The sequence below is a fragment of the Passer domesticus genome, chromosome 2, assembly GCF_036417665.1.
Source record: "Passer domesticus isolate bPasDom1 chromosome 2, bPasDom1.hap1, whole genome shotgun sequence".
NCBI lineage: Eukaryota > Metazoa > Chordata > Aves > Passeriformes > Passeridae > Passer > Passer domesticus.
The window spans coordinates 25,074,543-25,089,882 of NC_087475.1; the positions used below are offsets into that span (position 1 = coordinate 25,074,543).

The 15,340-nt window shown below is 39.0% G+C and overlaps 1 protein-coding gene and 2 long non-coding RNA genes across 4 annotated transcripts in view; 1 reads left to right on the plus strand and 2 right to left on the minus strand.

Moving 5' to 3' along the window:
* Positions 1-209: 209 nt before the first annotated feature.
* On the minus strand, positions 210-1,560 carry LOC135295263 (uncharacterized). Its single transcript, XR_010357301.1, has 3 exons — positions 1,352-1,560; positions 580-680; positions 210-467 (listed from the first exon to the last, which is right to left on the minus strand). It is a non-coding gene; the product is annotated as an uncharacterized LOC135295263 (long non-coding RNA).
* Positions 1,561-1,640: 80 nt separating this feature from the next.
* LOC135295264 (uncharacterized) lies at positions 1,641-2,943 on the plus strand. The gene is made up of 2 exons (XR_010357302.1): positions 1,641-1,717; positions 2,791-2,943. It is a non-coding gene; the product is annotated as an uncharacterized LOC135295264 (long non-coding RNA).
* A 1,953-nt stretch (positions 2,944-4,896) lies between these two features.
* The window catches only part of IRS2 (insulin receptor substrate 2), a 28,996-nt gene continuing 18,552 nt past the window's right edge, over positions 4,897-15,340 (minus strand). For both annotated transcript variants that reach the window (XM_064407785.1, XM_064407783.1), the window contains one exon: positions 4,897-7,437. In XM_064407785.1, coding sequence (XP_064263855.1) covers positions 7,433-7,437 — 5 coding nt within the window. In that variant the 3' untranslated portion in view covers positions 4,897-7,432. The remainder of the gene's footprint in view (positions 7,438-15,340) is intronic.

Consider the following 15,340-nt stretch of genomic DNA (forward strand, 5'->3'; position numbering starts at 1 on the left):
AAATAGTCACCCACTCATTAGCAAAACGGGACAACCAACCAACCAACCAACCAACCAACGAACCAACCAACCAACCAACCATCATCTTCCAAATACATTGACATCTGACAAAATATATTTGAACACACACAAAGCATGAGATTTCTTGAGCAATAACAAGTATAATTAGGCCTTTGTCAAGAGTATCAGTTGACATTCTTGCTGCATAAGAGGAGAACCAGAGCATTTTTCTGAACAGTGTGGGAGAACTTCACACACAGACTGATGGTGCACCTCAAACTGAGATGGTGTATCACTGCTTTATATATCAAATTGAGGACAATCACAGTGTAGAACAACAGCATTTCTGGAATGTATAATTTATCACAAGACAGGGAGTTCAGTGGCTGGAAAGCATAAAGATAAATCCAAGCATAAATAAGGTTCTTCTGTCCATGGCCCCTGGATGTTTCCCCTAATCTGCATGCCTGTAAATGAAGAGCAAAGATCATGGAAATAACGGTGTACTCCAAGTACATCAAAAACAAAAGAGCAACTTTCCAAAATGAAAATTATGCTGTCTTGGATTTTTTGTGGTACCTTTTCTCTGGTTTTGAAGGCAACGGACTACAGCTGCCAAATTAGAAATTTCATTTGGTTTTTATTCCCTTAGAACAGAAAAATCCTGGGTCTGTTACCATCTGAGAAATGCAGACATAGTCAGTAAAAAAATTAAATGTTTATACACTGAAAGTCTTTCCTGTGAAATAGTAAAACCATTATTTGATTAAAATAATATAGAATCCAGCACTGGGATATTCAACATGATGCATCACAGGCAAAGAAGGAAAACATTATTCCTCTTCTGTCAAGTTTGTTACTAAGAAAAGACTCTACTCAAAGTAGAAACACTTTAATATTTGTTCTTAGATAAATAAGATTAAAATTTAACCTTTACTTTTATGAAACCTTTAGAAAAACATTCATTTATCTGCAGCTGAAATAAATACTGGATTTATTGATTCACTGGCTAAAGGCATAGACTAGTCTTGAAAATTCCACTCTGCTTCCATTGACACATTGAACCAGAATTTTTTTAAAAAAAGTCACTTAAAAGCAGTTTGGCCTTGAGAAAATGGGCAGTCATTGTGAGGTTTGGCCTTCTAGGAAAGAAAATATTCTTCATGTACCCCACTTAAAAACCAAGATATTTACATGGAACAGCTTGCTAGACATGATAAACTACTGACTATAATTACATTTCCTGAAGTACTGCTCAAAGGCAATCTTATATCACAAGAGATATAAAGGCAGAACAGCCTTTAGAGGACATAAGGTTTTAAGACAAATGTATCAGAAATACATAAACAACCTTCCAAATTACTCTGAATCAGAGCTGCAGCTGCAGTAAATCACCATGAATGCAATGGTAGCATATTCCTAATCAGTGGCCACTGGAACCAGGGCTCCAGAGTTTATCTTTGTGCAACAGCTTGTGATATTTAAACTACCAACTGGCAGCAGTAAAAGGGCAGCTGGTGGTCACGTTGTAGCTGACCAGCATAAGCTTACTCCCCAGTGTCTGTGTCATCACAACACCAAGTGTGAGGTAATTCAAGGCAATCACTGCTCCATAGGGAAGGGGTAAACACCTCATCGTTACCTCTGGACTGGATTAAGTAAAATATGAGACATGGCAACATTGTTGCCTTGCACTCATTATTTCTCCTTTATCTAGGTAGCTTGTTAAAGTCTATAGTCATGTACATGAACCATGACACCTTCACCTATGTTTATCACACAGCTCAAGTGAAGGCATAATACGTCCCCTGTCCCTGCGCTACTTTCTTGTTCTTTTGCAGGATAGTCCTCTCTTCAACATCTGCACCTAAATCAGCTAAATTGCCAGTAAAGGGCCAATGATACAGAAATTATTTTTTTCCCCAGGAGAAACTGCTCTGTCAAATACAGTTGTAATATTTTGTAGCATCAGATAATTAGATTATGCCTTGAAGATCTTACAGGGGGTACCAGAACACCTTTGCACAGCCATTTAGTGTACTTGTTCAAAAAGCTATTATGCCTTGGTGAAAGGAATCTTTTAAAAGATAAGAGCATGTGTTAACTCTACACTTTTAAGGTCAGACTTTTATACAATAATATTCTAGTGGAGACGTAGTTAGTTCATCCCTTATAAGTTTCATCAATTGATCTCATATTTTGAATTACACACACAGGTCAGTTTACTTCCTGTGGGGAGAAATCGAAGTACTGTCACAAGGTCTGGACCTTTTGCTTGAGCAAAATTTCGATGTTGAAGTTTGACTGAGGTAGAATGGTAGGCCTGGATGTTCAGCTCTGCAACATAGCTTATTCGCACCAATGAATGAATTGTTACACCCATAATTGTGATCATAATGTAATGAGAAGGAAAACTACTTTAATGAGCAGTAGCAGAAGTTTTAAAGGTTGAGGCAGAATAATATACTAATGGCTAACTGCTGTCAAATGTGGGAGTTCAATTGAATGGTCCATCTACAGAAAGCATGTTTCCACCTAAGGGAAATCTGCTCCTTTATCTAGCTCCTCCTCGTATTCATATTAATGGATGTTTCAAGGTGTGTCTAATTCCACCTTTTGCCTCCTCCAGTTGAGACATGTAAACATAGCCTGATGTTTACATCCTCTTCTTATGTAAGAGCTCGTATTTTAGCTGTAGTGCTCCTCACCTCAGCCTGTAGAGGCTCCTTCTACATTCACTTTAGCACTTACTGATGCATTTTTATAATTGTATTTATTACTCATTTTTAGCAAAGGGGAAAAGAGAACATGAAAAGAGAAAACACAAGGAGGCCCTGTGAAGAAATATTGAAGATCAAGTGGACTTTTCAAAAACATTTGGCAGCCGTACATTCAACATATGACACTATGTTTCCTAATAAAATGAAAAAAAATTAGGCCATAGCTCATGTGAAGCAATGTTATGTGTCATATCCACCCCACAGGCCATGGTTTCCCCTTCCCTACACTAAACATTATAAAACATATGTTTAGTCTGGTATGTAGATAGGACACATCACAATGATAAACTTAACAAAAAAAGTGAAAAAAAAGCCCAACTGGGATCTATCTTTTCAAAAATTAATGATGACATTTTCTATCCCTATTACTTTTTTGATCTCTGCAAGAGCTGGCTGAAGCTGAAGTTTCTCAAGGTGGAAAAGCTATCTGGAAAAGACTGAAGCTGTAGTAATACACTAAAAGTTTTGGTCAGTGATTTGCCTCCTACAGAGCATTAAGGCTTGCACCTCCAGCTAAATCTGCTGCCTTTATGCTATTCAGCAATGGCTCTCCCAAAAGCAAACCCCAGAACACTCAGATTACTTTAGAATGAGTGCAGCAAGGACCTAAACCCTTATGTATTCCCATGGTGTCTGAGAATAGAAAGCAAGCTGGGATGACACCTGGACATGTATCAACCCTTGCTGAACCATGTACCACAAACAGTAATTGCAGGCTCTCAAGGAGACTGGAAGCCATGGACTTCTTATCCTGGAGAAGTACAGTCACTAGAAAATGTCTGAACAGCACCACCTCCAAGTCAGTGCAAATGTTGCTCTGTTTCAAAGCATCCTACATCACATTAAACTGAGGGAAACAAATATTCAAGGATTTTTTTTATTTTCTGCTTATCAGAAATTGTACCTTCCAGAGAATCTGATACTGGATTTCCAGATGTCTTACCAAAGACATTGGTTTTCCATGGTATTGTAAGGTACCACTCTCATACCCTACTGACAGCAGAAAACTGAGGAAGTTCTTTTGGATAGCTGTATTTCTCCAGAGGAATTTCAAAGACTGAAACAATTGCTTTTTCTTGCTGAGGATGTAGGCACTAGGAAACTCAATGTCCCATTTTCTCTCCCCTAGAAAAGCCTACAGACAAGGTCAGGACAGATGAGAGAGGGAACTGAACGTTCTCTCAGGGGGAGCATTTACATTTATTTCTGCACTTTGTAGCCACAAGTGGCTTATATGGACACTCCAGCAGCCACAGGATGATCCTACTGCTGCAAGAAAGAGAACTGCTCTTTTCCATTCAAGCCACTTTCAGAGGAAGGAACTTGCCACAGTGAGCCAGGTTTTGTGCTTTAAAGGCCAAGGTGTACAAGTGTGGTCCTTGTATGAACCATCCCCAAAACATCAGGCAACCATGAAAGTACCAGCCCCTTAGTGGCAGATGTGGCCCGAAGAATATAACATACACACATAACATAATATAGCACACATATCCCAAGGCAGGACTTCACCTCAAATGAGTTTAAACACGAAAGACAGTGAGATCATGTCTCCTCCTTGCATCTGATCAAAGATATGTCACTCAGACGTTCTTGAGATTAAGCAAAGGTGTTCTCACCAAGACTGCTGCAAAACAGACATGGAGCTGTTTATGAAGCTGCTGTTGGTGTCCCCTGCCCCTCACAGCCACATTCCCTGTCAGGAGCCTGACCCACACCCATCACCTTCCTGGGTGCAAGGAACACTGAAAAAGGGCCTACTGACCAACCAGGCTACAGTGACCCTGTGGTGTCTCAGACTGCAGCCCAGGCTCCCCACATTCAAACCAGCAGCAGGAGATAACTCCAAACAGCATTAGGTTCCCACTCTCCTTGTACCAGCAGAAGTGACTGCACAGCCTCTATAGGGCAAGCCTGTTCTCACTACACAGGCTGCCAGAAGGGCTCACACAATCTTCCACTCACTTTTAAAACTGGAATTAAAAATTAAGATTATTTCTGCTCCTAGTGATTTCCTCAAATACACAAACTTCACTTTTATCAAACCAATTGTTTTATACTTAAACAAGATTTAAAATTATTTCATGATGTTTCAGGAATTAAAAGCAAAGCAAGTATGTGCAATGCAGTAAGATTTATTCACAGAAAGCATGTTTTCATTCAAAAGAGGGAAAAAACTAATTTTATATAAACAACCAGAAAAATCCACTTCACCCCTAGAGAAAATAGGCACACAAATACTTTATTCCTTTCATAAATAATGTATTTTATTGCATATGGCTATTAAGGAGAGCATCCATGAACAATACAGACTAAATACAATACACTACTCTAGTTCCATTTATTCTGGTCTCCAGCAGCATCACATTTATCCTTATATACAGCGTGTACATTGGAAGACACAGCAAGATAAGTTAAGTCTCTTGTCATATCACAATAGCAAGAAATATATTTAACATCTTGATATCCAGAAACAATACGTACCCAAAAAGAAAACACTGCTTAATAACTGTTAAGGTTATATAGCAAAAAATATTTTAAATTTAAGGTAAGTCAGGCAAAATGTACAAAGACCCAATATACATTGTGAAGTTTTAGCAAACATAACATTTATACATTTTGGTTCCATTCTGTAAACTAAATTAAGAATGTAAGTATTGCATATGCCTTTGTGAAATATACAGGATAGAGAATATTTTATTATTTTGTCAAGTTGTTGTGGTTTTTTTTTTAAGTCACTGTATGCAGTTTAGCCATTTGTTTTAGTGGCATGATTTCTTAATTGATACAGAGGGATATTTGAAAATAGAGGCATTCAAAACACTGAATTCAGCAGGTACCACACTCAGTGCTGGTGGGGGGCAGAGAGGGGTCAGACAGAAAATATCGAAAGTATGCAGGATTTTTTAGTTCCAGATTTGAACAAGCAGCATTTTAGAATGTCTTATAACCATTTACAGCATTAGTATAAGAGAAAAACTATCAGATCAGATATTTAAATTGATTTTAGATCTAATATTGTATTAACCTATGCCTTGCTGTGATTTAAGACCCCAAAAATTACACTGAAAAATAAAGTGTGCCATGGAGTAGGGAAGGAATTAGTTTACATTCATCTTTGTCTTGTAATACAATCCTCAGTTCTAAAAATTCAGCATGTAAGCAGGAAGACTGCATTGCCGTTCATTGTATTTGTAAGACATTGACTCTTGTCTTCCTCAGGGAAAAAAAAATCCCAAAAGAAGATAATGTATTGTCAAAGGTGAAGTACAGGTTCCACCAAGCACAATGATTAAAGAAAAAAAATAATGAAAAGAGCCTCACATAACTCATAACTTAGTAATACTTACATGTCTATCAGAGCAGGCACTGGTGGGGTACCCTTAAAATGTACACAAACACTTGAAGCAAAGGAGAAACAAGGTGGCATGACATTCTGCTAGTCTGGTGCAACAGTTGTATGCGACTTTTGTGACAGTTGCTGCCACACCACTCAGATTTTCAGGCCACTGGAAATGCGATGCAGAGTTAGCCTTGAAAAGAACTCAGGATAAGTGACTGCAATGGTTCATCCCTGTAGTAGTGGCTGCAGCTACAATGGTGCTTTCTTGGTAAAAGGCAAGTATCAGGACTCTATAGATGGCAAGATAATACTGTGTTAACATTAGCTCTTGAATCTGCCTGATACCCATTATCATCCCTGCATTCCTAGCATGCTTATGTGGATTTTTGGTTACAAGAAATGCAGCTAAGAACAGTTAGCTGACAAAAGTGAGCTTGTAAATAGAAGAAAAGGCTTTTGCAATCTGAAGTACCTACATAAACACCTACATAGAGAGGATTAAACAAGTGTGTCAAAGGTACAGATATACCCCTAATACAGGTTGATGTTTTTAACTTATGTTGCTTCAGTTACAAATTTTATACTTTTTAACTACTCTGAATCCTCTGTCCAAGTCTGATTCACAGAGTCTCATCCCATTTTAGACTTTTCAGTGCCCTGTTTAGGCTTTGTCTGAGAAGTACACCCTGCGGCTAGTGATTCAAAACCCAGCAGCAGCAGCAGCTGTACAAGTTGCAAGTTCAGTAAGGCTGGCGACCGTTCTTGAGAAACTCAGCACAGAGATAAAGGAGTTCCTGTTGTACACCAATACTGCAAATCCGGCTTTACTTTGAACTGAGGTAGTACTGTCGTAGGCTTGAAATTATGCCAGTAAATACCAGATCTTGCTGCTTCAGCAGGTGTTACAGAATCCCCCAATATGCCAGAGAAGAAATACAGTTTGTCTTTGAAGAAAAAGAAAATGAAGGCATTGGCCATTAGTTAAAGAGGCCGGCAGAAAAGTTCCTATGATTTAAAGAGCATCTCCAACTTCTGTCGAAACAGCAGCAAAGTGATAACATAGATGCCATGGACAGGTAATGAGTTAGGCAGGTTGCCTTCCCTTCCTCCCAGATTTGTTGTACGGCTTAGCCCACAACAGTTATGCAACTGTTAGGACCAACACTAACAACAATAAAAAGTAAACGTTAAGCAGCTTCAGTTCCCAAAAACAAAAACCAAAAAAACCAAATAAACAAAAAGGTATATGCCGAGCAGCTTCTTTGAATGTTGTACTCTGTTGTTTGAGGTCATGATGAGAAAACTAATTCCTTCACTCTGAAAAGAAAAAATGAAAGAAAGTCAATCAAAACTGCAAAAATTTCTTCATATATATGATACAGACAACACAAAAAATACCAGAGAAAGATGATTCATGACAGAATGGGCTTTCATGTTGAAAAAAACCCCAGCTGTTCAATAACTGCTTTCATATTTGTGTACACCATAAGGTATTGCAAAGGCAATAAAGGGAGTATTCCCCAATCCAACACCACTCCCTTTTTTCCAGAACCTTTCAGCTAAGGCTCCTCAGCTCAGCAAACTGCAGGACACAGAATGGGCTGGAAAACTTGACACAAAATCCCCCTCACTCATGTTGCGACCATCACAGTTTTTTGCATCAGTGGAAAGGAAAAGGGGTTGGAGAAAATAGGTACAAGCTTAACTCTTTCTTTTTTTGTCAGCTGGATATTACAAAAAGCTTTCAATTTCCAGACATTAAAAACAAGTTATCTTGTCTTTAGGAAAGAAGTCTGCTAAAAACATAAGCAAAGCATAGAAAGAACCTTTTCATTTAGTTATTTGATTTACTAAACAACTGTTATTCCAGAAGCAAAAAAAAATTAAAAGATATGCAAAAGGAAAGAGGCTTCTCCCAATTACTGACTACAAAGCTGCTTTAAACAGTCAAGGTGAATTATGCAGTAAAACAGAAACTGATTACAATGAGACCTAGTCTATTTTAAAGAATGCAGTTGACTCTTGTAGTGTTTCATCACTGCAAAGAATTAATGGATATCATGTGCCCACCCCACAAAGGAACATTATTATTTATTAACTCACAGCATTAAAATGCTTTGATAACATGGCCATTAAAAATCAAAATTTAATAGTTATAGCAATTTTCTTTGGTGTATATGGTCCCTGAGTTTACAAGTTAAATGAAAGTTTTAGTTAGATGATGTATTACATGAGTTTTTCTAAAAAAAATTATTTGGAACATTTTGGGAACAAACACTGTTACTTAAAAAAGTCTACAGTTTTGACTGTATTGATACAGGAAGTCAGTATTCCTACATATTTTAACTGCTTTGGGACCACACAACCAAAATAAATTAGATACAAAACATGGGTATCAAAGTAAGCCCAGCACTTATCAGTGCTGGTTTCAATCCATAAAAATAGATAATCCAATACAAAGCCTTTTCCCTCAAGTTTACACAAAACAAAGATGTATCTTGGCATACATAGAAGACTTGCTAAATTGCTTTGCATCTCTGACAGCTAAGGTTTACTCATGGCATTAGTGCTGCTGAGGTCAACTGGAGTCACTATATGATCAAATACTTAGGATATTACTTGGGATTTTATTTCATGCCACATCATGAGATGAATTAATAGCTTGCCAAGACCAAAAGCAAAGTGCCTCATCACCCCCATCCACTTCCATCTATTTGCTGCCACTTTTCAGAAACTAAGTCTAATCTATCCATTCAATCTTCATTAAATGAGTTTTCATTGTTTGTTCTTCATGGGAGTGTCAACAACTGGCTTATGATGCATCTGGGGGAGAGCTCCAAATCTGCCAACACCATCCTGAAGGGCTGCATGGGTGAACACGGGGCAAGGATGGACAGCTCTCAGGCTCTCAGATGGCAGCAGCAATTCCTCATTTGAGGAAGAAACACTTAACAAACCACTTTGTTCCCATTTTTGGTTAGGGAAGTACCACAGATGCATCACGTAGGCAAACAAATGAGTGCTTAAAGGTACCTGCTAACTCTGTGTTATTGTTGTCCTCCTTCAAATGGAAACCAACACAGCAACTAAATTTACATTCCCCAAAGTGACAATGAGAGTGAAAGCCAAATAAAATATTAAAAAAATATTAAAATCCTCATCTTCAGATAAGAGAAATTGGTGGAAAATGCAAAGGATACAAACAAGTATGGTTCCAGAAGTAAGCCAGACTAGAGCAGACATGAGGGAAGAGTATTAGCAACTGAGTATATGGGATGTGGTTCTTGCAGTATAGCAGGCACTGTCCAGTCAGAATTAAACTGGAGGAGGTGAAGTGGCTGATGCCTCAGAGTACTTTCATACTTAGTTGGCATGGTTTTGTAGGTGGATGATAGGACTGTGGGCACAAGCCTAAGACCTTATGATGCAATAAACACATCATCCAATTAGTCTATAATGATGAGCTATAACTAAAAAAAAACATCCCAAACATAGTCTTCAATAATAAAACTAGTTCCTCTGATTTCAATAAGCTTTGAATCATGTTTTGAATAAGCTTTGAATCCATAAAGGAAAAATAACTAGTTACCACTTGACCAATGTAATAGCAATGTCAGCTTCAGAGGAAGCCTACTTGGAAAAAAAATTGTAAATTCCATGCCACAGTATATAAAAAAAACCCCTAACCAAACAAAAAAAATCAATATCATGTTTATTTTTACCTCAGTGATTAGTATTTTTTATTTATTTCAAGCCTTAGGTCAACCTTCCACTCACACAGCAAGTCACAGCAGTACACACTGTCTTTATACAGGAACTCAAAATTCCTACAGCACACAAACATATTCTTTGGTAGCTTCATTCCCCATAGACATGCACTAATCAAAATACAAAGTCCAGCACTCTTGTCAATACCAAAGTTTCCTCTTGGTTTTGAGCTTTATTAAGAAAAGCATCCATGATCACTGCTGAGTTTCCAAAACTACTTAAGTAATTTGATTCCACCAGTGCTTCTCAGAGAATAAATCAGAGAATAAACACACACATAAACTGCTATGAAACTACAAAATACTCACAGACTTGCTAAATACACTGTGAAGAGAACACAATGGTTAGTCAATTAAAGAAGATCTACTCTGCTTATTAATTTTCAAAGTCAGTAAGCAGCAAAACCAAGTTTTTTTAATTTCTAAAAATAATTCTCATCTGCTAACAAACATGCAGGCAGAAACAGTTATTCATGTGGCTTGTGGCAAAACACATTGCTGGTTATTCATCATCAGTAAATTTATTCCACTGGCAGTGTGACTGCCAGAGCACATCAGGCATTGGACACAGAACCCCCAGCTCTGCTGCAGGCTTCTGCCCTGACTCCAGGCAAATCACTCAGTGGCTTTATCCCTTTGTTTCTCCTCCCCATGTTGTCTGCCAAATCGATTAAGGCCGTGATCCTGCTAACTAACTTTTCCTGGAAGAGCAATCCTACTGATACAACCAAACCGGAGGTTAACAACACGCGCATCTACAGGCATCAGGCCAGGCCATGAGACAGCACAGCCCAAGGAACTGAGTCCCACTCACAGAGAGGTCCCTTTGGTACACCAGACACCTGAGAGGAGATGCATGACCCTGGGCAAAGCTGCTGGCCATCGAAAAAGGGCCAGTGCAGCCTCCATCAGCAGGTTACACTGCCCCCCCAGCGCTCCAGCTTTCTCCAGCAGCAGGCACTGTGTGGCTGGGCTCCCGGCAGGAGACGGGTCACAGGCACCCACACAGCCTTGGCAGCACCATCCCCACCCACAGCAGCCTGCAGGCAAGTGGAGCAGAGAGGGGGGCTGAGGGTGGAAATAAACAGCACAGGCCGGATGGTAATAAAGCCCTGCTGAGCAGGCACTGACAGCACCAGAGGTGGTGAGAACTGCACCTCCAAGGGCTTCCTTACTGGGGCATCACAGGAGGCACGCACATCATAAGGTCACAAACTTGGCCAAGCACCCAAACGCAGCTGCAGCCCGACTGCTACCCAGGATACCACTGGGAAGTGCACAGTGGGAACCAAATCCTGAGCTGGCTCCAACTCTCATTAAGCAATGCAATGAATACTGTACTTAACGTCATAGGTAGCCCTGCTAAAGATAACAGTACAACTCGTGCTCAGCTATGGCTCTTCAGAAGTAATTCCAGAGAACCTGTGCTCCACATAGCAGGACTACTCTTACCAAATAAAGCTGAGCACAGACACTTTCAGAGGAACAGGTTTCAATCAGAGCTTAAATATTTGCTTTACCAACTTTGCAGGAAAACATGAAGCAGTATGCTTTAAAAGTTTACAAAGCTCACAAATAATATCCATCCAAAGTAAAATGTTTCCACATTTGATGAGAAAAACAAGTTAAACCATGAAATGAAAAAGCCACATTATTTTTATTTTTTAAACAAGTCATGGTTGATTATAATTGAAAACATGCTGCACCAAGGCTCTTTTGATATGTTATTCCACTAAGAAACAGTACATAATGTTGTTCAGATATGTCTCTTGTTTTCTGAATTTAAAAAAGCAAGCATCTGGTCAACATAGATTCTTCATGACAAATAATAATAAGAATAATAAAAAAATCACTGAAGTTTCTTTAGAGTAGTAAAGGGATTCTGCATCCACAGCAACCTATATTAAAACGAGCTTGACAGTACTTTTAACTCTTATGTCAAATGGTTAGAATATTATCCCTTTGAACTGCATTAATATAACCTTGGGGAAAGATTAAAAGTGGGAAAAAAACTTCTAGATTATCTGGAAAAAGATGTTGCATGTCAGTACCTGCAAATACCTTTTGGGTTTGTATGCCCAAACATACTGTCAAGAGGTCAAAATGCTCATTGGCTGTCATGGAAGAATCCCCCAGAATTTCTAATGAGCATCAACTTTTAACCAAAGGCACTAAAAAACAGAATTATTTCTATTTGATGCCATATATTTACCTGATAAATACTTATTTTACCTATGATCTTGCACTGGAGTTTAAACAGTTGAGTCTGTTGAAAAAGTACAGATGAGAATGTAGACTATGCTTAGTTGACTTCAGAATTTGATGTAATTTGTGTTTCAAATAATTTTGTCAAGGTTCTTTTAGATTCTGTAGTACTAATAACTAAACATTAAAATGTAATTATGTGGAAAAGAAAAGGATTAAACTTACAAATGTAATTATAATGAATTTCTAGTGGTCTAGAAATACATTTTCCATATCAATTATAATAAATATAGGCACTTCTAATTTAAAATTAAGAAACTAGACATGCTCATTTTTCCAGGATTAATTTAATACAGCTGTGATTATATCTCTTAATTTCAGAGCTACAGACAATGTGTACTTTTAAACAAGTCTGTGTAGCTGGGATTTAATCCCATGCTTAGGGATAAAATAAAATAGACAGAAACCCCTCAACATAGTACTATCTTAAATATGTTCAATTATCCTCTTCCTTGCAAGTTGCATATACAACCATTGAAAAGCATTACATGAAATAAAACAAAATCAAGCAGCTTTCTCTGAGTAAACAAAATGCTAGAAAATAAACATGTTTGCTCCTTCTGCCCTTCCACTGGGAGGCTTGTAAGAAGGACAGAAACACACACGCAGCAGCAGCAGATGTGGAAGATACACAGAAAATTTGCCACTGGAGAGATTTGTCTGTGGCAGCCAGTCAATGAGCCACCCCACAGTACACACAGCACTTAACCATCGTGGAACAAAAGTCATGCTCCTGGTTGATGACCATCACCATACATATGAAATTGCCTCCCACATTACAACCATCACACTATTCCTGTATCAGCGCAGATTCAACACCCAACACCACAAACACGGCCTCAGTGGGGTTGAATTTACAGCTCTGTTCCCCACACCAAGGGGAAAGCACAGCTTTTCCCAGCCACAGCCTGCCAGCAGTGTGGGAACTCCAGCAATGCCACTTTGCACACAAAGTGAGGCTGGAAGTTCCTTAAGAGACAGAATTTTTGCAAAACAACATGCTCACCTTCCAAGTGATGAAGAGCAAGGCTGGAAGGGATCAGTGACTAACACACTGAGCTACCTACCAACCCTATCTCTGGAGACACAACAGCAACTGAATCACCATGCCTGCCCCAAAAGCATCTACTAGGCAATGCTCAGCTAAATTCTACCAAACTCTGTGGGTACCTCTGCATTTCTGACCTACTCATCCTATGAGGAGCCAGTCATTCCAACTCCTTAGAGTCAAGGGAAAGAAACAGTGATTTTTGAGCAACAATTTTTCTGCCCTATTTTATATTGGACTCTGATAAATAAAGAGTTCTGAAAGATCTCACACTCTGTCAGGTATACAACTTGGTATACATTTTAGGAATAGAGATTATATCCTTTTACACACCTTTACAATTGCTGGGAAGTTTGCTCAGCTGGGATGTCAAAGGCATATTTGCGCCTCTTCTAATTTGTATCAGTAGTCATTAACAAGGTCAGCAAGTTTTGACAAGGAAGAAGAGCTCTTGTGAAGCAGAGCTTGATATTCTCACACAACTGCCAACTGAAATGCCATCAAACTTAGTTGTCTTATTTCCAGCAGGTAACAGTGAGATGGAAAAAAACCCCAGAACATTACAATCAGACTTCTGGTTCAGATCCACAAGTGAGAGCTTGACTGCCATTCCAGGTAACACTGGACAAACACCAAAGTTCAAGAACTGCTCCTGAGCCACTAGGCTGAAAACACGTGCCTGAAAACACAACATTAGAGTGTTCTCAAAGAGCTTAAAAGTATGCTTTTTCCCTCTCCCACTTGGGATAAAAAGTAATATTTTCCACTGGTTAAACTGAAGAAAAATTCACATTAAAAATTTAAATATTCATAGGAACCAGGATAAGGACTCAAGTAAGTTGTGGGAAGTCAAGTTCAGTCTCCCTTTCCATTACAGTGGATACCTAATTATTCCATAAAAACAGCTGCAGTAAGAAAGAACAAGAGCACTCTACCAAACAATATACGGTTAAGACATGCCATAAGGAGGTGAGGGGGAAAAGGTGACTGAGATCTTTTTTCAGCCGGAAAGGTACTGGATACTGGTCAGCCCCAGGTAAGTGCTCTCGCCTAATAAATATTGTGGAGAGGGGAACAGAAACACTACATCCAGGCACTCTTTCAAACACTAATCCCTGCCTCCATCACTGCCAAATGGGCTTAGGCACCTAGTATCAAAAGAGGCTTCAGATTTACAAGAGCATCCTAGAGGAAGACATTTATCTTCCAGAGAATAGCATGTTTTAAAACACAAGGCTCTCCTCAACTTTCACAGTCAACCACCCTCCTGTTTTGTAAACTGACCTTCAGCTGGCTTACCAAGGAGACAAACAGCCCTGGCAGGACATACATTCACTTAGGCATCTCACCACCCACCTAAATACACTGGATGGTCACATCCTAAATGTTAGCTGGCTACTGCAGCTTTTGGACTCTCAGGTTAGGAGATATGTCCAGAGAAATGCATCTTCTTGCAGAAGAGATACACAGGGCAAGAAGTGAAAGAAAAAGAAAGCAGGGAAAGCATAAGAGGAACAACCTGGCATGCACAGGAAGGCAACCTTTTCCCTACAACTTTCTCTTCTGCCACATCCCTGCTTAAAACTCTTGAGCAACCTGAAGTAGGATAAACATTTTAAAGGATTGTTTTCCAGTTTTATCAATACTTCTCTAGAGATCTTTTACGGCCTCACCCTTGTCAATGTGAATCTGTCAGTAACAGAGAAGTCAGGAAAAGATGAAGCTAGGCAAGAAGTTTCATCATGTTCCATGATGAAAATATATCACCACTCCCTGAAACCATTTAGTGAAATGAGCAATAAAACACAAAAGCGCTGCATTGAAGCAGTTTATACTCTCCCCTAAACCAGTTTCCTCTCTCTTACAGTGGGTCAAAAGCAGCTGCATACAAAATCCAAGATATGGATTTTGCAAATGGAGATACTACCCAAAGTTCTCTTTACTTTCCAATGATTTACCTATAAGGACAAGCCAGCTTGTCAAAGACCATGAGCCAAGCTCTTCGTAACTTCCTTGGTAGTGTAGACTAGCAGCCCTTGGCACAGTGCATACTTTCTGAAAGGCAGAATCACAAATTTAGCAGGGTGCCCCAACCCTGTTAATTTCAACACCTTCACATTTTTCAGCCTTAATACTTATC